The 20779-nt window shown below is 33.8% G+C and overlaps 3 protein-coding genes across 9 annotated transcripts; 1 reads left to right on the top strand and 2 right to left on the bottom strand.

Moving 5' to 3' along the window:
- Positions 1-1263: 1263 nt before the first annotated feature.
- On the top strand, positions 1264-14570 carry LOC145965155 (solute carrier family 35 member F3). Of its 6 annotated transcripts, XM_083088527.1 has the most exons (12): positions 1265-1537; positions 1625-1722; positions 3068-3217; positions 4238-4506; positions 5637-5789; positions 5878-6228; positions 6640-6768; positions 6863-7052; positions 7363-7452; positions 7794-7923; positions 11135-11463; positions 12883-14570. In XM_083088527.1, the coding sequence occupies exons 3-12, from the start codon at positions 3082-3084 to the stop codon at positions 12933-12935; spliced, it is 1830 nt and encodes a 609-aa protein (XP_082944653.1). In that variant the 5' UTR covers positions 1265-1537; positions 1625-1722; positions 3068-3081; the 3' UTR covers positions 12936-14570. The 6 variants fall into 6 exon arrangements, 5 of the variants coding, with proteins under 5 accessions (XP_082944655.1, XP_082944653.1, XP_082944654.1 ...); XM_083088529.1 differs by lacking the exon at positions 3068-3217 and having other exon boundaries at positions 1264-1537; XR_014436633.1 differs by having other exon boundaries at positions 1265-1722; positions 11135-11685.
- On the bottom strand, positions 13732-17374 carry Gfzf (GST-containing FLYWCH zinc-finger protein). Of its 2 annotated transcripts, none has more exons than XM_083088555.1 (7): positions 17241-17374; positions 16538-16579; positions 16022-16172; positions 15880-15938; positions 15536-15677; positions 15346-15463; positions 13732-14913 (listed from the first exon to the last, which is right to left on the bottom strand). In XM_083088555.1, the coding sequence occupies exons 3-7, from the start codon at positions 16154-16156 to the stop codon at positions 14675-14677; spliced, it is 693 nt and encodes a 230-aa protein (XP_082944681.1). In that variant the 5' UTR covers positions 16157-16172; positions 16538-16579; positions 17241-17374; the 3' UTR covers positions 13732-14674. The 2 variants fall into 2 exon arrangements, with proteins under 2 accessions (XP_082944681.1, XP_082944682.1); XM_083088556.1 differs by having other exon boundaries at positions 16538-16596; positions 17241-17361.
- Tango10 (transport and golgi organization 10) lies at positions 16964-20322 on the bottom strand. Its single transcript, XM_083088533.1, has 4 exons — positions 20111-20322; positions 19658-20034; positions 19446-19586; positions 16964-19366 (listed from the first exon to the last, which is right to left on the bottom strand). Exons 2-4 carry the CDS (start codon positions 19778-19780, stop codon positions 18110-18112), a joined length of 1521 nt encoding a protein of 506 aa, XP_082944659.1. The 5' UTR covers positions 19781-20034; positions 20111-20322; the 3' UTR covers positions 16964-18109.
- Positions 20323-20779: the final 457 nt, after the last annotated feature.

Here is a 20779-nt window from a genome sequence, read left to right as displayed (position 1 = left end):
CAAATTGTAGAAACTATAGAAGCCTTAAGCGACTCGTGAGGAGACTTGGAACATAATGGGAGCGAAGGGTGAACTTTGCATCAATTACACGATCGATTAAATGTGATTATGCTGTTCGTGTGCTACTTCGACTTTGAATTATTGTAAATATAAGCGGATAATAATACGAGGCTCTTTTTACACATGAGAATGAGAAACTGAAATAATAATATTGTTATATTTAGTTTTAAGGGGTGCAATAATATGCCACATATTTACTGCTTTATTTAATAATACTTTCAAGACGGCCAGTACTTTTTGCAATTACTATTTCTTTTCTTGATTAAAATCTTTATTTGGATATTATTTAAAGCAATATTTATCATTGTTTTTATATTATTTTGATAGGAAATTATAAAGGATATAATTAAGTGTTATTTTATATATTCATTTTATAATACGTTAAAAATTTGAATACTATTTATTACGAACCCCTTATGTAAAGTTTTGATTATCTCGATAAAAGGTTCGTTCAATATTTTTTTAGAATTATACAAAAAGTTATAAAAAGTGTTAGTGTTGATTTAATTGATACAAAATATACGAAGATTTGTTCTCTCATCAAAAAAAGCGTTTTTAAAATATATTATAAATGTATATATCTGTCTCTATTTATATATTTAATGTTTTAACAAGATATTAAATATGAAGTGTATATTTTTGATTGTAATTTTTAGTGATAAAAAGATGAAAATATGCAAGTTATTCAGTTTTTGCAAATTTAGCATTTAAAATTTGACTCTTTTCTTTATAGAAATTTTAATTTTTTTAATTTTAAAGGTAACTTTTTTTTATAAAAAGCAAACAATCTTATTTTAGAGAGTTGCACGATAAAAAATTTCTTTAAAATATTCCCTTTACTTTATTATTCTATTTAATCTTAAATAAAAATATCTGATAGATCTCGGGGAATTTTCAGGAAATTTTTTTACAAACTTTGAATATACAGACACCCTGTAAATGATGTTGTTTGACTTGGTATTTGGGGATACTTTTTGTATCTAAAAAAAACCTTGCAAAGGTAAAAAAAAATACGCCAAGTACATAAAAAATATTTCGCTTTGTATGCAACAAAACGTTTAATAAAAAAGTCCCTAAAAATAATTTACAAAAATTTTCCCCCAAAAATTAATTTGACTTGGTATTTGGGGATACTTTTTGTATATTGCGTTGTACTCCGAGAAGGGTTGTAATTGTCGGAGCAGCGGGGTAGTTGCGGGTTGTGCAGGCGCAGACGCGAGCGGTCTGGTGAACGAACGGGCACTTACGAGGGTTCGCTCAGCAATCAATGGCATAGCAGAGTTGCTCGAGGCACCGTCTCCGGTCACAATTGGTGCGATACCCGTAGAAGCCACCCTTTCTTTCCTGTGCTATCCGCGAAGATCGGATCCCCTGAAATAAGATCGCGTGCAAAATAAACTGGTGATCGATCACTCGTTCTTGACGATGACAGATCGTGCCGTTGATTAATTACGTCGCGGGCCCTCGCGATAATCAGGTAATCGTCGGATTGTAAGCGAAAGTGGGTGATGCCCTGTCAGAGTGAGCCCGCGATCCCATTATTGTGACATCAATCTCGTGATAGATCATCGAAGGAGTCGGTCGGATCACCGGGTGGACCATGAACCATGGATACGTCGCAGGTCGAAAACGACGCGACTTCGGAGGAGAGACGTAAGGAAGGTACGCGATCTTAGGGAGAACTTGACTTATCTCGAGCTCGGTGAGATCCGGGAGTGGACTTCTCGCGTGGTTTCTCTCGGAGAGTTTCATGTTTTATTTGCATATCATTGTTGTCAGTTATCGCGTATAAAATTAGTCGGTTTCTTCATGATATCGATTTGATAATAATTGAATTATTTCGTCTTTTACAAGTTAAAAATAGTCGCAGATTTATCAATTTTGAAGTTTCGTTAAAATTGTATATTATATTTTAAAGTTGATCTTATACATTCAATCTAACACCTTCAAAATGAAAATGTCACCTAATTAATTTAACGGTGAAAAATTAAATATTTCAAACTGAGAGATATATGTTAGACCTCGAATTGTCGAAATATAATTTATTCAACAATTTCCGAATGTGGATATATTTATATTCACTGAATTGCATGTCCTTATTCGAAATTAGCTCTTTTAATTTGGCTAATTTTACGCTTTTGATTGTAATGATAGAACGCACTGTAAAATTCGCACGCTTAATATCTGTAATTTTCTGTTAATTTAAGGCACTTAATGTCGCTAGCTAACGCAATTTATTTAACGCACGATTTCAGTTTGAAACTGGTATAATTATTATATCAATTAATTATCATATATATCTATATATTTATAAAATATATTTATGTATATAAATATATCTCAATTATTTTGAAAAACGCGCATTATCAGATTTTAAATACATTGAAATTAATCGATCTTAATTACAAGCAATCAAATGTTCATTTAATCAGAGCATAAAACAATTAATATATATTTATTTATTTTCCATCGAAATTATATGTCAGTTTCAATCTCGTTTAATTTCGATTTCGCAGAATATTAATTCATCTTCCGCAAACATAAAAGCAGTATATTGTGCGTATCATTGTTAATCCCCTATCTTAGTGCACATTGTTAATTACTCTTGGATCGTGAAATGCACCTGTTATAATAATTATAATAGTAGAGAATAGAACTCTTGCGAAGGAAAAAATAGTATCCAATAAATAGCATCGCCTTGAAATAGTAGGACATGTAGCATGTAGCGAAAAAAAATGTTTACATGCGTCGTTCGCGAGCACATCAAGAGATCAACAAGTCGTGCATTCGTAGCGAACTCGTCAAGTTGCACCAGGTGTTCCGCATGATGTGATGTTCCTTTCGAAGTAGCCGATGTAACGTCTCGTGTGGTGAACGTAATCTTTCTCTTTTCCTTCCTCTCTCTCTCTCTCTCTCTTTCTCTCTCTCTCTCTCTCTCTCTCTCTCTCTCTCTCTCTCTCTCTCTCTCTCTCTCTCTCTCTCTCTCTCTAATAAACATGTTTCAAAGAACGCGTTTAAGCCATGGGTAGCGGAGGGGTTGGTGAAGTACCGACGATATTTCATCCCCGACGATCGCGTACGTCGAATATAACCCTCAGCGATGATCAACAGACTCACGGTCCCTTCATCACTCCTATCCAGGTTGCGCTTCACGCAGGTAAGTTGACAGCGCGCTTTTACATATGATGGATTGCGTCGATACCCTTAGACCGGGTGTTTCCTCTTGATCACAGATATTTTGAGAAATAGACTAAAAAGAGCGATAACTCGTTAATAACTGCTTATTTATTCAATAAAAGTTGGAAAATTTTAATTTTATCTCGATAATTGAATTGGAACTTTTTCATTGAATGCTGTTATAACACAATATTATTCTAATTTAAGGTGATTATAAAATTATTGTTGACATTATAAAATTATAAAATATAATTTATAAAATTATGTGTTGACATGTGATGTCAGAAACTATAAATGATTCGTATTCTTAATCAAGTTTTCCAAAGAAACCGATTTATGATTGGAATCTGTGGTTGAAGGGAGACACAATCGGTTTCTGATTCTCGATATAATGGTCATCAATGACTCATTTCAATATCGATTGGAGAACGTAATAGATCTAGAGCCGGTGGATTTGTAGCATCTTGTGTAGCGTATCTATGAGAAACTTAGAGTTCCAAGAAAGCCTACATTAGCTCTTTATAGTCTTCATATAGTCTTAGTTATCAGTACTAATTTCCGGTGTATCAGCCTCCTTCCATTATTATACAAAGCGCATAGTACATTTCGCGTGTAATATTTCAATTTGCTGAAGTTAGTCTGCCTCTATAAATAGTATAAAGATAAGATGTAAAAAATATCGGATATGCTTGCGAAAAACTGCGCACATCTTCTTAAGCTGTTAAAAGACTATGCCTACACATTCACACACACATGCAGATATATATACACCTTTCGTACACGGCTTTATTCGGACAGGGAGCGGATAAAAATAGATTTGATCTCGTAGCTTCTTTCATTTCCTGGAGCACAAAATCCACGATAATCTATCTATAATTATGGATGATTAATGAAAATACACTGAATATCTGTGTCCAGAATTCCTTTTGCAAGCGAACAAATTCGGATGGAAGTATTTCTGCCGAGAGATGAAGGATCAGCTGACATCAATGTATTTCAGGATGCGAGCAACAGCAGGGTTGCACCGTCGCCGATGGACGCAACGATTCTGCGTCCAGTTGTCGCACCCTGGAGACCACCGGAAGTGCCGTAGGAAGCGGCGGGGGCGGTGGTAGTGGCGGCGATAGCGGAACCGGAAGTGTGCAAGCTCAATCGACAGCTCAAACTCGGACGTCGATTCACGTAACCCCGACCCCGACCCCGGTTGTTCAACGACCGAGTTCGATTTCAGCATGTTTCGCCTCCTGCTGCGCCGAGAGCGCGAAGAAGGTCGAGTGCAACTTCATCTTGAAGCTAAAATTATCGTTCAGAAGTTGTGTTGTATAGTACATAGTTGCAGCAGAAGTGTAGATTGAACAATTCAAGACTAAGTTGAGCTATTGTGTTTAACAGATAGTTATTGAAGATCAAAACGTTTAATTTAGAATCATTCTATAGCATTTTGTGTCTCTAAAAATACAAGAAAGAGAATATCAATTTTATAATTAAAGTTGCAAAAACAATTTTAATGTTTTATAGCTATATCATGTGTTGAGGAAGTTTTATTGCAATCAGAAAGTATTTTAAATATTGTTGTTACTTTTAGTCATTAAAAAAAGATTTGTTCTATTAATTATGATGAATAAGATATTTATGGTTAAATATAAGATCTATTGCAAATTAAATAAAAATTGAGGATCTAGCAATTTAAATTATAAATTATATATATATATATTTATTTAAAGGTTTTAAAAATCATTAAATATGAATTTAATATTAAAAAATTAAATTTAAAATAATAGATATTAAAATTTTTAAAATCCGGATTTTTACAAAAATTTGTACACATATATATATGGATAAATTTATGTATATATTTTGAATTTAATTTTATATAATTTTATATAATGAATTTTTTTATATAATTACATAAATTTAAATTCATATATTTTAAATTTAAAATTTTGATATTTGATTCAATAATTTAAAAGAGCTTTAAATAAACATAATTAAAAACTATTTGATAGATTCTCAACGATCTAATCGCAATAATCTTTTGCAAGGTTTTTTTAATAAATTATTTTATATTTAATCACATAAATATTCTATTAACACAATAAGTTTCTTTTAAGAACTGAAAATTTTAATAAATAGATAGTTATATAATTTTGATTGTAATTAAGCTTCTTTAATAGATTCTTCTACATCATAGTTATAAACATGATAAAGTACATTAAAATAATAATCCTTTCTTTGCAACTTTAATCGCAAATTTCTCAAAAATGACGTGATGAGTCCGGAAATTGGAAAACGGAATCACACGCACGTTAGCATCAAAATACCTGTGAAAACTGACTATTCTTTTTCTTGTGTTCGAAAAAAAGTTATTTTTTGTCGAGCTATATTACTCTCAATTGCAGATATATTTCGGGGTGTGCGTGACGATATGCGTGACGGCGAGTTGGGTGGGGGCGACTCATTGCATCAAGTATTTGTACTTTCACAAGTCCGAGGAAATCCCGGAGACGTCTGTCACCGCAAATTCCACCGCGGACGACCTGCATCATCAGCATGTGAGCTTATTTATCTCTCAAAATTTCTTATTTTTCTCTCTTTTATCCTCTTCTCTAACGATGACGTATAATGATTAATTATTTCCAGATCACCCTTCCATACGACGCACCCTTCTTCACGACGTGGTTCTGCACCAACTGGGAAGTCCTGTATTTCCCAGTGTACTTCATCTGTCGGGCTACCAGAACCAAGTGCGCTACCCCTTCCGAAATAATCGTCGAGAGCCTTCGCGGCTTTCGCGATAAGGGCTTCACCGGCGGCCGCTTCTTGCTCAGGTGCAGTCTCTTCTGTTGCCTGTGGGTCATCACGAATTACTTGTATATACTCTCGTTGCGAATACTGTTAGCCACAGACGTAATGGCATTATTCGCGACCAACGTTTCGTGCGTCTATCTGCTCTCATGGGTCATTCTTCACGAGCAATTTGTCGGTGTGAGGGTTAGTATTTCTAAAAAAATATCTTTTTTTTATTCTTTTGATATAGCAGAGAGAAAGAGAGACAGAAAGTAAGTTTAAAATAATTTTATTAATGATTGACAAAATTTAGTAGACGTCATTTAAATTATAAGAAGAAAAGGAAAGGGGTGCGTTAATTATTAAATATTACAAAACTTAATATAAAAATTATTTTTTATATATAAGGATATATATAAAGGATATTAAATTTTTTTGATATAAATAAAGATAAATCGCAAATTAAAAATTAAAAAAAAATATATATTTTTAATAAAAATATTTTTTAAAAATTAAAAAATAACATTCTTTTACATCTGATGTCATAGAGTGCACTCTTCTTGAATTTTCACAACAAAAGACTTTAATTTTAAATTCTTGTTATTATTATTACAGATAGTCGCAGTGATCCTGTGCAATACCGGCATCGCGCTCTTAGCTTACATGGACGGCATAACCGGAAGTCCGACTCTCGGGGGTGTCGTTTTAGCTACAGCAGCGGCAGCTGGCTCTGCCGTTTACAAAGTAAGCGTTGTAATATTTATATTAATACGCAAATCATAATGACAAGATATTGAAGACCTTTAATTAAAAAACAAATTTTGTTTCCCCTTCATAGGTTCTCTTTAAGAAAGTAATAGGAGAAACTACGTTCGGCCAAATGTCTCTATTTTTCTCTCTTATCGGTTTATGCAACGCCGCCTTGTTATGGCCGATTTGTCTGGCTCTGTACTTTTCCGGGGCGGAAACCATGCACTGGGCAAGACTACCGTGGGCAGCGTTACTTTCCGCCAGCATCCTCCATTTAAGTCCGAACTCACATCGAGCTAAACTACTTAATACGGTAGCAATCAAAAGTGCATTATTTATAGAAACAGGTTGTTAATTTAATGAACACAAAAACATATATAAATATTATCAAATTATATTTTATTCCTGTTACTTTATGCTTTAATAATTTTATGAACATGAACAAAACATTAGGTGAAAAAGATAACAATTATTTATTTATTTATATTCTTCTGTATTTCTTGGATGGTGCAGTACTTTTGATTGATACCGTATATGTGTTAAACTCGTATATGCTCGTAATTAATATGCACTTTGATTTATTTACAGTTGCGAATATGCTCGGCAATTTCAGCATCGCCCTCACTTACGACCTGTTCATTACTCTTGGATTAATCACAGCTGTACCTGTGTCCGCTGGTACGTGTAAAACGATCAACTAGTTATTTTAAAGTATCATATTATTCGCGCAAATTAATTAAATAATGAAATTAAATCAATTTAATTAATTCGCGTAAATTAATTAAATAATGAAATTAAATCAATTTAATTATTTCGCGTAAATTAATTAAATAATTAACTTAAATCAATTTAATTAATCGTGAATTAAAAGAAAAGGAAACTAGTTCACGCTCCATAAAAATGAAAATGAAAATGATAATTCTCTATTCGCATAAATTACGAATACAACAATAGAGAATTACTTGTCCTTTATTTTTATTCACATACCATTAATAATAATCATTATAAAATTGATGCAGCACTGGACGTTATTTTCTACGGGGCATACTTTATGGGCATGAAATTGGCAGGCATGATCTTCATAGCGGTCGGTTTCTTCCTCGTCATGTTTCCGGATAATTGGCCCGATTACATAACGAGACTCCTCCGGTACGTTTTCCTAACTTGTATTCCACGTATAATGCGGTTCTGTGGTATGCACTTTTAATTCGGAGTTTATTTATTTTCTCTTTTAGTCTTTAGTTCTTTTAGAGAGTTCTATCCTACTTTTGTCTATCTCTTTTTCTCTTTCCCTCTCTCTCTCTCTTTCTATACATTTTCTTTACTCTTGCAACGATACGGACTGTCGTTTTTTACTTTGTTTGGCATCAGAATAGAGGCAGCGCGTAGTCTCACTCAAGTAGAGTGCTTGACATATGTATATATGTATATATATACATTTATATCATTTACGCTGCCTTAATTCTTTCAATTTTTTGAGAGCGTACAAAATATATTTTACAAACTTTTACAAGCTTTTGTAAAGTAACGCGTTTTCTAAAAAAGACCTTTATATCCTCGTTTTTGCACAACGTATAATTTTAATTAAAAAAAACTCTCCCTCTCGCCAAAGAAAAGAGTCACCTAATGAAACGCGAACCTTAATAACGTGAACGAGAAGAACGTTAAGAATTCTTGTTACGATTCACCATGATGTATATCACTTGCGATATCGTTTTTCGTTTGAGAGATCCTACGACTTTTCGATTTGAACTTGTGTTTTTTGAAGCGCAAATTCTTCGAATTTATTTTGCGTCTCATCAGCCACTTTGCAGCTTTGCAGCCCCATGCCAGACGACATACCAGATTTATCATACGAAATATTTTGTTTCGCTGCATAGATATATCAGTGCGATTTTATGCCGAGCATTGCGGTTTTCTTTCGCATTTAGAGGCAACTCGTGCACACTCTCGTCACGCTTAACAGAAATTAAAGACCAGCACTGATATTGTTTTGCAGGATGCCCGGAATATGCGACAGGTTTAAAGTATATATTTAAATGAGTATATTTTTTATTTACATATATAGCGTAGCGCGCACACATATACGAGTGATAATGTAACCGGGACAATTTTCGCTTACATCAGTGATATATTTAGATACAGCGTGAAATATTAATCTACGAGAGCCAAACTACTTTTCGTTTAGTTCTTCTCCTATTTAATATTTTCTAGATTACGCTTCAAGTACAATGTATCTCCGATGCGTATAAATAATTAATTAAAATAAGTCTCTTGCATTTGCCATTTTTTACATAATTTTGCAAACAGTTAGCACAGGGTTTAAAAGTACAAAAGTATTGTTCATGTATTATTTTCACACTTAAGGACTTGAATCAGGAAACTTATTTGAGATTATTGGAATTTACCTGGAAAGTGACACGTAAAATTTTTCAATTTTTTATTACCTATTCGTGCCTTATAATTTATCTAAATATTGATTTTTTTATTCTTGTTTAGGAAATCTCGTACAAAAATTATTGCTATTCATGAAACTTGTCCGTCAGATTTTTAACATTACTCGATTTTTAGAACTTGAATTGTTTAGATAAAAAGAAACTGAGAAAATAAATGATTAAATTGCTTAAGCTGCTTGTTGTCTGTGAAATCAATGTCGACATTTCATCACTCGCTTCCCAACAATCAGGATCCATTATATGCTGTTACAGAAACGTAGTCCTCATGAGTCACAGTGCAAGGTAAGAAAATACATTTCATACGTCTTGCTCTGGTCCTACCGAAAATTCATCCTCTCTTTCAATAATGAAACGCTGTTCATTTACAAATATAATAAAATTATGGCAAAATAAGCGTCTCGGATAATCACATATAAGAAATAATTTGATCTAAAAATTGAAATATTTGTGGAGATCACACACTTAATATACGACACTTAAAAATGTTTAAATTTATAGATATACATTCTAATATTTCTTTTAAATGATTAACACATATAAACTGACAAGAAGATTATTTTCGAAACATAAAATCGTAATTTTTCACTCTATTATATCGGACAAACAATAAAGAGTGTATAAGTTAATAATTAATTTATTTTCCGATGAATTTTCCGTAAAAGAGCAAGCGGTATAAGTGTCAGTAGGCGCATGATTTATAACATTCTTTCGATTTTCTCCATTTTGCATGCACACGTGTGAGCTTGGCTTACTTTTCATTGGCTTGCTTTTCTCTTTTCTAAAGCAAAATGCATGCCTCTTCTTCACACTTTTTTTCCTCCCAATTTTTCATTCTTTCATTTGCTTCTTCTGATCATTCTTTTAACTTTGATGCATTCAATGTTTCTGTATGCCAGCAACCATTCTTATTCATCCGAAATCTTTATTTAAAATTGGATCGATGATGAAACACGTGCTAGATTCATGATTTAATTCCGTCATTGTCTTCTTGGAAATTTCAAGAGATTGCTTGCCTTTGACGGTCATAAAGCATCTTGGAACGGTATATTTATTTTTCCCTCAACTCATACATAATTTAGTCATGGTTTTTTGTCTGTTCTCCCCAGTGCCCCGCCTTAATTAGTAGTCCGGTCGTCATAGAAATTCTGCGACGTTTATCGTTAAATTTGTAATAAAATTAAAATTAATTACATAATTTTCCCGTGTTTAATTTGCAATAGAAATTCCTTCAAGTCTATCGTAGACTTCATATATTTAACTACGAACATCTTATAAATTATAATCGATGCAATAAATTTCTTTTAAAGACTAAAAGTTGGAACAAAACATAATTAATTTTGATTGCAACAAGACTTTATCAACACATTATATATCATATATAAACTATAATATAATAAAACAAATTAATATAGATTTTTCTTACAATTTTAATAGCAAATTTTTAAAAATTGTGACATGATGTAACAAATTAAAATCATCTATACTATAAAGAGCTAAAAATTGATTTTTTCGTTGCTTTTTTTTATTTTGTTTCGTTGAATTGTGCAGTTCATACCGCTAGCATCTAACTCGATTACACAATAAATGACTTGGTGAGACATTTAATGACAAATCGCGGAATTTCTACGACGGGAAGTCCGTGCCCTCCACCTCGACCTGCCCCGAGATTTAACGTGAGCACGAGGAACGTAGCTCTTGAGTAAGAGACGGTATCGCTGATGAACGCGCGACCAGTTTCTCCCAATTACACTAAAAAAAAAAAAAAAAACAGACCAACGAGACGCACCGCTCTACGAGACATACCGTCGAGAGGAACCACCCCCAACAGGTGTCTACCCCCGCGATAAGGAGATAATCCAGAGATCGATTGATGAGAGTGTCGGGCTTGATGTATATATATGCAGTACCACGGGGGGCGGCCAACGGCACAGCGGCAGGACTTTCCTTAGGGGTCCCGCGGCGTCTCTTCAGCAACGTCAGCAACGTCTGAGGAGCTACGGCGTAATCGCCGCTCATGGGGACGGCCAGACGCTGCTACCAATGAATAACAACAACAACAACAGCAACAACAACACTGACAGCAGTCAGGCCGCTCATCGTCACGTTAACAACTCCCAACAGTACAGCTCGATCTCCGAAATCCAATTACGCCGTGTCCCTCCTTCCACCTCGACCTCCACCACCACCATCGTCAGCAACAGCTACTCTCACGATCCTCGTAATCAGCAGCAAGGTATGACAACTATCAGGCTGGTGACGAAGCCACGCGCGACGCGGTAAGAGAGACATCAGGTAGGAATCAGGTGCGGGAAGATCAAGGTCGGATCGAGCGCGCAATAGTTGGCTGGCGATTGAGTAGCGTCTTGTTGTTCTGTGTCGCTCGAGATATGTCTAAGGAAAGTAATTGAGCAGGGATTTGCTAGAGCAAGTGGCATTTGAAGCTGCTGAATATTTAGTTGCGTAATGCCGTTATCTTGCTCTGATTGTCTCTAAGCTAGATGGCTGAGTGATTAATGCAATGTAGCGTAAAAGCCGAACGTTGATAGCGAATGTATACAGGGTATATTCTACGTCACCACTTTCTCTTTTATTAACGTACAACATTTTTCACAATTCCTCGTTTTTTAAGAAGGTGGTAAATTAAAATTCTATTGAAGCGGAATTTAATTAAAATAAAGCTTTTTTTTACATCTTGTCGTTTGTAATTTGAAACTTGGATATTTTTAATAAGAGGCAATTTAATTGATCGAGAAGGAGTGCCAATAATTGTGAGATATCCTGTATATGAAAGCACGATGAAGAATGTCTTCGTAAAACTTCAAATCTTTCCCCTTTCTCTTCGCATCTACTTGTTCGTAGTGATTCATTTAGTTATTCTGTCTCGTGTGAATGTTCCAAGTAAATTTTCTTTTGATTGTATACATCGTCCGTGTGTGCCACGCAAATTTTCGGAATGAAGCATTGCGACATGTGTCATGTTGTTCAACGATTCGAGTTATTGTTGTGATTCAGCTCGTTAATTGTATACCTTGCAAAACGGACGGTCGATCCCATGTGACAATTCATTATATTAACGAGAGAATTTTTCGCCATATTAAATAAATTGTGCAAAGATAATTATACATTTTCACTTGTAATAATGGGATATCCGTGACTGTTTGCGATAGATATAAATTTGATATTTTCGCGTGAAGATTTTTGGTGACAATTATATAAATATATAAAAATTAAAACAAAATTTTAATACATTACGATATAATTCAAATTTAAATTTATGCACGTAAAAAACGTCATGCATTCCAATTCCGAGTTTGATGCAATAATAAATTAAATTTATAATCTTTCCTTAATTGTTGAAGTTGCCACATTAAATAAAATGCAATAAATAATCAATTTAAATCTGATAACTCTTGTGAAATACAACAATATATTTATTTTTATATAAATAAGAATCAAAATAAAAGAGAACAATTATGAGAATAATTCTCTCTTCACTATTGTATGTATTTTCACGATTAGTAAAGGAAATGAAGAAAATCTGAAAGTTTCCACGCGAGACTTTTCCGAAAGAGAATCGCGTTTTGCATGCAGATTGAGATTCCTAGTTGATTACTGTTCGAATCAACACGAATAACACAGTTTTCTCTTGCAGGTGGAGCAGGAGACACAGACATGGCTTGTCAGATGGATCGTCACGCGACGTGATCGATTATCGAACCGGTTATATAAAATCGCATCTACGCTCGCCGTCAGGCAGAGTTCGGTGACTAAACCCAGCGAAAATGGAAGCAATAATTATAGGATTATGGCAGCGATATGTAGATTCCTTTGGCAGCGGCTCAATGACCAAAGTTGTCGTTCAACTATAAGCAAATATTCGACCAGCAAATAAATTTACTAGTACCTTCTGAGTCTCTTTAGGGTCTCCTTAATGCTCCGATGCATCAACATCAGTCATTTTCGACGGTAATTAACTCCTCAGCTCTCTTTAATTTTAGCTCTAAAAAGCGAGAAATAATCAAATCAATTAAACTAGGATTAAGTGGGAAACAAATGCCGATAGAAAATCTATTGTAAGACAAGTACTTTCTAATAAAATTCCTCTAGGTTTACCCCATAAAAAACGAAAGACAGAATTCGATCTATTATACGATAAATAAAAAATAGAACAAAATTGAAAATATCAGTTTTGCCAAAAATAGAAACGACTTATAACCGCTGATCGCTATCGAGATGGGTTCAATTTTCCGCGATAGGATTGTCAGGAACAAACCGCCAGAGAACTCGAGATTTATCGACTTCAGTTCATTAAAAAAATCATAAAGAACATTAGAGAAGTGTAATACTTTGAATCAAAATTTTTTTTTGACAATTTCACGTTGTTATGGACGTATTTTGGTGAAAATTAGAAACAGATACGTAAAGACAATCAGAAATAGTGTATTATCTTCGATAAATATCGTTTTTCCGTCTGTAAAAATATTGTTGATCCGTATAAGAGTATCGTGCGTAGCAAAAGTATTCATATTGAGAATTAACGCGTACGTTTTATTACAAAACGCACTTACAATGGCTCAGAATAAAATCTTAAATTACGGAGTTAGCGTAATAAATTACAGGGTTGATATAGTTTTATCTCTATAATTTTAACTCGAGTAATAAATTTTAAATCTACTCTACCATAGTGTTCCAGTGAACGATGGTATCGATATTTGTGATTGTAATCTATAAAAAGAGAAATATATTAATACGCAAAGAAGATTCTTGGGGAGAAGCGGAGCTCAATTTACAATATATATCGTTCTCTCACATTATCTTAAATTTTACTTGAATAAAGTTGACATAGTGAAATTTAACGATTATTAAGGTTCGTGATGAATTTTTTTTGAAACATCTATGTTTACGATGAAACTTTAAAAGTTTCATCGAGACTCAAATATCTATGATATACATACGTAAACTTAAATCAATTAAATCTTAAATACTAATCATGAAACTCTCTATTTTTATAGTATCGCATAAGAGAATTTTCACAAAATTATTTCACTGATGACTAATCATCAGTATTATGTCATCATCATTTGTATATTATGTACCCGATATAATCGGTTTTTTACATGATTATGATATCTATAAGTTTCGTGGTAAGTTTTAATATTTAATATTATTTAAATGTCGACGTTTCATTTGTACATACGCTGTCAATTACACAAAACAATTAATACACAACGGTTATAATCGCAGTAATTGTAACATTTATCATAAAGTATGTTGCGATAAATTCTAGTTTAATGTTGATATGGAAGCATTATATCGATAATAAATCTCAATATCAAAATATCACTTATTTTATTGTCATCATTTTCTTCATATCACATGTAAAAGAAACTGCGAATCTTAAGCCCGAGAAGATTTATTAATTATATTTTGCTGTGAAAATTTCTTCATGCGTTCTTGCGCACTGGATGTATCGGGTGATCCATGCCGGATAAATCGGGCGGATTTTTCTCAAAGTAACTGATCTCGCGCATTCCATCCGCCGCGATCTCCCAAAGATCAGGATGTTTCTGTTTGAAATTTTCATACCATTTCACCACATAAGGCCACGGGTCCAACTGGAAGCCGATGGCTTCCAGACACATCGTGGCAGTTACCAGCGGAAAATCGGCGATTGTTAAGTTATCTGTATAAACAAATACAAAAGAAATATATTAATTTTTCTCGACGCTATAATAAATGTATCAAACAAGACATAAGAAAAAAAATATAATAATATATGCATTTTCCATTCGTATTGTGAATGTGCCTCTTTTATTTCGTTGTTAAAAATATATCACGAGATCTCTCTCTCGCTTTAAATATATCACGAGATCTCTCTCTTTCTCGCTTTAAATAAAAAATAACTAAAATTAAATAATTACTATGATTACGATTTTCGCAAACATCTCATGTCATTGTTGCGTGAATATAATTGTGAACAGCTGCAAATGCGGTGTCAGCTGTTTCACTGCATTGTCATAGACTTATCAAGCTTAAATCTAACTCTGAGTGTGTTGTTTGTCTAAAAGAAACTTACTGACAGCATTTTAGCGAGATAATACATATATATACTCACTTCCTGCCGCGTACGTGGAATTTTCGCGTTGTAAGTATGTGTTAAAAATATCCAGCGCCATTTTCGTTTTCTTCAGACCCAATGGCGTGCGTTGATAATCAAAGAATATCGGTGCCATCTGCGACATATGATTGCGAATAAGCATTCTTGATGAGAAAATGCGAGGAATTTCGATTCATTATGCACTTACAACGTATTCGGAAATATTGCGGTAATAAAGCGCCAAATTGAAGCACAGACGATGATTGACGATTGCGCGCAATTTTGGCTCCTTCGGATACAGTTTGCCGCTTGAATCATATTGATCGGCTAGATATTGCAAAATAGCATTGCTGCAAAACGTTATGAATTATGCAAAAGTCGGAGAACGTTATATAAATAATCTATAATATGCGTCTCTCTTTATTTTATCCGTGAATGACATCTGCATAAATTTATACGTTTGCGAAAAACAATTAACAGTTTAAAAATAACAGATATTCTTCTTAGACGTTTTTAATATCGAGAAGAAATAGATCTTGTATAAATTTTCACCTTTCGCCCATTATTAGATCATCATCAACTAGAGTAGGTATCTCCTTTTGTGGATTCAGCTGGAAGAATCGATGCAGTTTTAATGTTTTTCCTACATTATTTATTACAGATTTTTTTTAACAATTATTTTTTCAACAATTACCTCTTCGTATTCCTTAGTCATATGCTCGCTTTTCCCATAATCCACGTTGATCAACTCGTATTCGATATCCAAAGCCTTCAACAGCTGCCGACAAGCGAGAGACGGAGGACCGTCCGAAACGGTATATAATTTCATTTTGTATTTGGAAGATCTACAAATTATACAGATGTACAAAATTAAAATATATCAACATAGTGAATATAAATTAACAAATTGCGAATAAAAATTATTCGATGTTCAAAGATTATAATTCTGAAACTAAATGTTCAGAGACATTTATAGAGATAAAAATTTATTCGGAAATTTTCTTTTCATGAAAAATAAAATTAATTTACATTTTATAAAAGATTTTCTAAAATTGTTTTAAAGAAAATATTATATTAAGTATTGTATCAAGAGAAATTATAGTTTTTAAATGTGTTCTTATATAAAAGCATATTCGAATGATTAAAATTTGCTGACACATAAATATAAACAAATTATATTATTTAATAACTCAATAATAATGTTACTTACGTTATTTAACAGAGCGCAAGACGATATGCGTGACAACTGCGACTGAAGTGAAAAAGATACTGACAAGATATCAAGATATCAATATATCAAGCCTTTCACTGCTTGTGCAAGGTCACAACGCGTATAAAGTGACCTATTTTTCATAAATTCTGCTAATGCATGGATATATTTTATTACAAATACTCGATAAATATAATCTCTTCTATCATTTCATATGTCACATTGAAATTATTCATTACTTATTTTTTATAAATATATTTTCAAAAAAAAATGTATCTTTAATATTGAACTTATATATAATAATTCTATATCATATATATATAATTCATATTTTGATAAAATAAATAAATATATCGTTACAAAGAAATGATATTTATATATAACAGAATATATGTGTGTGTGTGGGACTAAAATATTGCTATATAATGCATTTAAGAATAAAGATTACATGTTTATTTAATTTCAAGTCTTATTGTTAGTCTCGCTCTGGATATAATATTAATTAAGTTAACAAACAAAATCCTCGCAGGAACACATAATATCGGTGATAAGATATGATGAATATGAGAGATTCATTCGATGAAGCGATGTCAATTTTCATGTCACAATAACTCATCGCGAATCTTTCGTACTCATCATGTACAGAGATATAAAAAGTAAAAGGAAAATAAAATACCATACAATAAGAAATTCTAAAACTTACAGATGTATTCCGTATCTCCAAAATGTGATATAAATAATAACAATAATAAAACAGCATTTACAGCTGCATTTAAAATTAGACGCACTTAGGCATCTTAGGAAATTCTCTTTCTCTCTTTTCGTTTCTTTAACGAGATACGAAATATCTGGAAGTTCTGTATATACTAGGGACAAGAGACACTTTTTATCCCAAGCGAGATAAGAGATATTTCCTATCTCTAGAAATGTCACTGATAATAATTTTTTTTAGACATATTATTGGCGATTTCGGTAGAAAAAATTTAACATCGGTTCGCGAGTTAGAACTTAATATACACAATATTATCTATATTAACACGTATCTATTTTCATAAAGTGCATTCGCATTCTGCACTGTCGCATATTTTGCACACAATAACCACATAAAATGATGTTCGTATCTCAGCTATATACAGTACACACTCTCATATCTTACAGACATTAGACAAAATCGTAGGAGTTTATATGTAAAGAATCACATTCAACAGTATGGCAGCAGGGGCTACTAAATTTTTTTGCTGAAGTATATCGCATTTGATATATCCTTAATGTAATATACTTCATTAAGATATTATTTTTAGTATCATGTAAACGTTTCCGTAAGATCGGATTGATATTTAAAATTTTGAAAATAATACATATAGAGGAAACAATTGTGTGTACTACATTTTAACTTTGTCTATATTCGTTTTACACTGGAAAAATATTTGTGCATAATAGAAAAAAAAAAGAAATGGTTACATAAGATATAAAAACATAAAATTCATAATATCCTCTCTCTTTATAAAAAAAATAAACATTTTTCTAGCTATGATTTTCTGCTTTGATGTAAAGTAATATCATAAAAATTGGCTAATTGGCTGGCGATATAACAATATGTAATTTGAGCATGTCTTTGTTGGGACCCACTAAAAAAGGAGACACCACGTTCTCTGATACCGAGCCCTGTTGCGGATTGAGCTCCTCGAACGGCAGGAGATCGTCCAGATTCAGGACGCGATCCTTTCTACTGAATCTGTGAATGATCTCGGTGACTCTCGCGATATGTTCGACCCCGTCTTGCAAACCGTAAATCAAAACTCCGATCTTGACGCGCATGTGACTGTTCATCGGGGGCTCTTTGCACGTCAACGACAATCTTACCGATCGCTTGACGTGCTCGGGCATCTCTACCGTGCCTTGCCATACTATGAGGAAAAACTTCTTGAACCATACACCCTTAGGGTAGATGTCTACCACCCATTCGCAAGTTTTATCGCCGGCGTATTCCGCTAAATTGGAGTGACTGGAAAACACAAGTGTCCTCGTGTGATATGATGGCAGTCCGTGAAAGTTTTCTATGGTCAGTAGCGAGCTGCATGTGTCGACGGTATACAATCTTGGTTCGAACAGCAAAGCGCCGTCCTCCTCGCTAAGACTCACTTCTCTCACTCTGTCCGTTTGACCCGAATGAAAGGACATGCCGATTGACATACGTTCCACGAAGAATTCCTTATACTTTTTTGTCAACGGCGACAGTAATAGGTCCGCCAATTGTCGCGGGGACATCATCGGGAATCTAACGGGCGACATAACTGCTATCACCAGTTGATGCAACGTCGCCTCCAACTCGTCCGGCGACAGCTGCGCTCTCAATCGATCTGCCTGATGATCCAACCAAAATTCTAGGCACTTGTAGAGCGTCATCTCGTCCTTTATGACTAAACTGCTTTGGTGCAACAACGATACTAGGATATCTAAGTCAAAATTTGCAAAGTCCGCAGTCTTGGCCACAAGCCCCAAATTCCACTTGATGAAGTTTTGGCACGCTTGGCTAATGTCGTGATGACCACAGTTCAATGTGTATTGCAGCCACGATACCAGAGTGCCGTGTATGGCAGCGAGCGCAATATGATTTCGCATGTAGTCAAGGCACAACAATATCAAATCTTTAACATTGTACTTATCGGCTAGAGATAATATTGGTAGAACAACACCATAATTTATTCTTATTTGACCAGTGTAAAAGTAGCGCAAAAATTCGCTGAATATTGGCGCGCATTGAGGCGTTTCTTGAAGGGTTACCCTGCTTTCTTGAGATTCGCTCCATTGTGGACTCATCAGCATCACCTGAATATCAGTCAATATCGAGTATTACATGTTCAACATTCTATATAAATAAATCTTAAATATATATAAATATACTAACTTGGAAAACATCACTAGAAGCACAGAGTATAAGTCGATGTGCTGGATATTCTACTCCATCCACAACAAGACAGATATCATTCATAAGACGTTCCGCATACAGCGTTGCTATCTTTAACAAAACTGTACGCGAATTGTCTACCTGCAATCAATTAAGTTAATAAAGAGTGCATAACGATAGCATTTAGGTTTCATGTAATACTTCATATATACCTCTATAGAATCTGAGCTTTCAGATTGCGCAACTGTGCTCTGACTGCTGTTAACTGTTTCCGATTTCTTGCTGGGATCCATCCTTGAAGAACGTGTCATCCACCCAATAGTAGTCCGCAACATCTGTACATGTTTCCTCGACGTATTTACAACTTAATCGTCGCTTTCCATTATAAACAATGAAATTTCAATGAGGAAAACGAGCTATTTCCACAGACTTTTGCATCGTCATCTCGAATTTGCATATGTTCCGACAATCTCATTAAATATATGATCGACGAGTTCAATTGAGTCCAAGATTCAGAGAATTTGCAATATATATCATAATAGAGGCCTAATTTCGATCTCTGAGGCGATGTCTTCTTGTTGCCAGCAACCTTGAATAAGCAGTGTTTCTTTTTTTTATTGAAACATCGTTTATATCGCACAAATATTACAGTAAAATCGACCGACCTCCGTGCAAATTATTCGCAGGTAATTTCGAAAAATCCTTCTCAAATTCTCGTTACACAGGCATAAACATGTAGTAGCAACTCCTGTGTCAATTGGATATCAGTGCGAATGGAGGTCCAACGTCCAACACCGGCGTCCTCGATTGTCCTCGACGTAAATCAGTGTCAAAAAGCAGAGACAAGCCTGAGAGCGGTCATGCCGATGCCCCCGATTTAGGTGAAACACGTATTTGAAGCGCCTCTATGTCCACAAAACATGGACGTTGAACTACATAGCCAAGTCCATGAAACTTCTCAAAGGGTAACATGCTATGTCCACGATTAGCGGTTCTGTTCCGTGCTATGTGCACAAAGTGAGTGCTAAAATATGAATGCAAGACAAGTAAGTTATATATACATCTTTAATATAAATAAGTTTTTACGTGGTCTCTCTTTCTCTCTCCATTTACATATATTTATACTGAAATTTATACTGAAAATATCTATACATATATACAATATACATATGTATAGAAATTTATTCATTATATGATTATAACATTTAAAAATAAAATATTTTTTATTATGCTATTAATAAATAATTTATATATTTAAAAAGAGGGAGAGAGAAAATTTAATATTATTTTTAATGTAGAACGTACACTATAAGAAATAAAGTATTCAAATAAAA

The sequence above is a fragment of the Camponotus vicinus genome, unplaced genomic scaffold (genome assembly GCF_025532165.1).
Source record: "Camponotus vicinus isolate PSW18456_S1 unplaced genomic scaffold, iyCamVici1.0 SCAF_14, whole genome shotgun sequence".
Taxonomy (NCBI): Eukaryota; Metazoa; Arthropoda; class Insecta; order Hymenoptera; family Formicidae; genus Camponotus; species Camponotus vicinus.
Note: the sequence above shows the minus strand (reverse complement) of the source record. Positions and strands in the feature narration are given on the sequence as shown.

What these genes read in the sequence shown, in the direction of transcription:
- Tango10 (XM_083088533.1), bottom strand. Translation starts at nt 19,780, where the DNA reads ATGTTGCGGACTACTATTGGGTGGATGACACGTTCTTCAAGGATGGAT. An exon ending in AAAGCTCAGATTCTATAGAG is followed by an intron (nt 19,587 to 19,657) that starts GTATATATGAAG and finishes AATTGATTGCAG; the next exon opens with GTAGACAATTCGCGTACAGT. An exon ending in CTTCTAGTGATGTTTTCCAA is followed by an intron (nt 19,367 to 19,445) that starts GTTAGTATATTT and finishes ACTGATATTCAG; the next exon opens with GTGATGCTGATGAGTCCACA.
- Gfzf (XM_083088555.1), bottom strand. Translation starts at nt 16,156, where the DNA reads ATGAAATTATATACCGTTTCGGACGGTCCTCCGTCTCTCGCTTGTCGG. An exon ending in GATCTAATAATGGGCGAAAG is followed by an intron (nt 15,678 to 15,879) that starts GTGAAAATTTAT and finishes AACGTTTTGCAG; the next exon opens with CAATGCTATTTTGCAATATC. An exon ending in TTCCACGTACGCGGCAGGAA is followed by an intron (nt 14,914 to 15,345) that starts GTGAGTATATAT and finishes TTGTTTATACAG; the next exon opens with ATAACTTAACAATCGCCGAT.
- LOC145965155 (XM_083088527.1), top strand. Translation starts at nt 3,082, where the DNA reads ATGGGTAGCGGAGGGGTTGGTGAAGTACCGACGATATTTCATCCCCGA. An exon ending in CTGGCTCTGCCGTTTACAAA is followed by an intron (nt 6,769 to 6,862) that starts GTAAGCGTTGTA and finishes TCCCCTTCATAG; the next exon opens with GTTCTCTTTAAGAAAGTAAT. An exon ending in TACATAACGAGACTCCTCCG is followed by an intron (nt 7,924 to 11,134) that starts GTACGTTTTCCT and finishes ATATATATGCAG; the next exon opens with TACCACGGGGGGCGGCCAAC.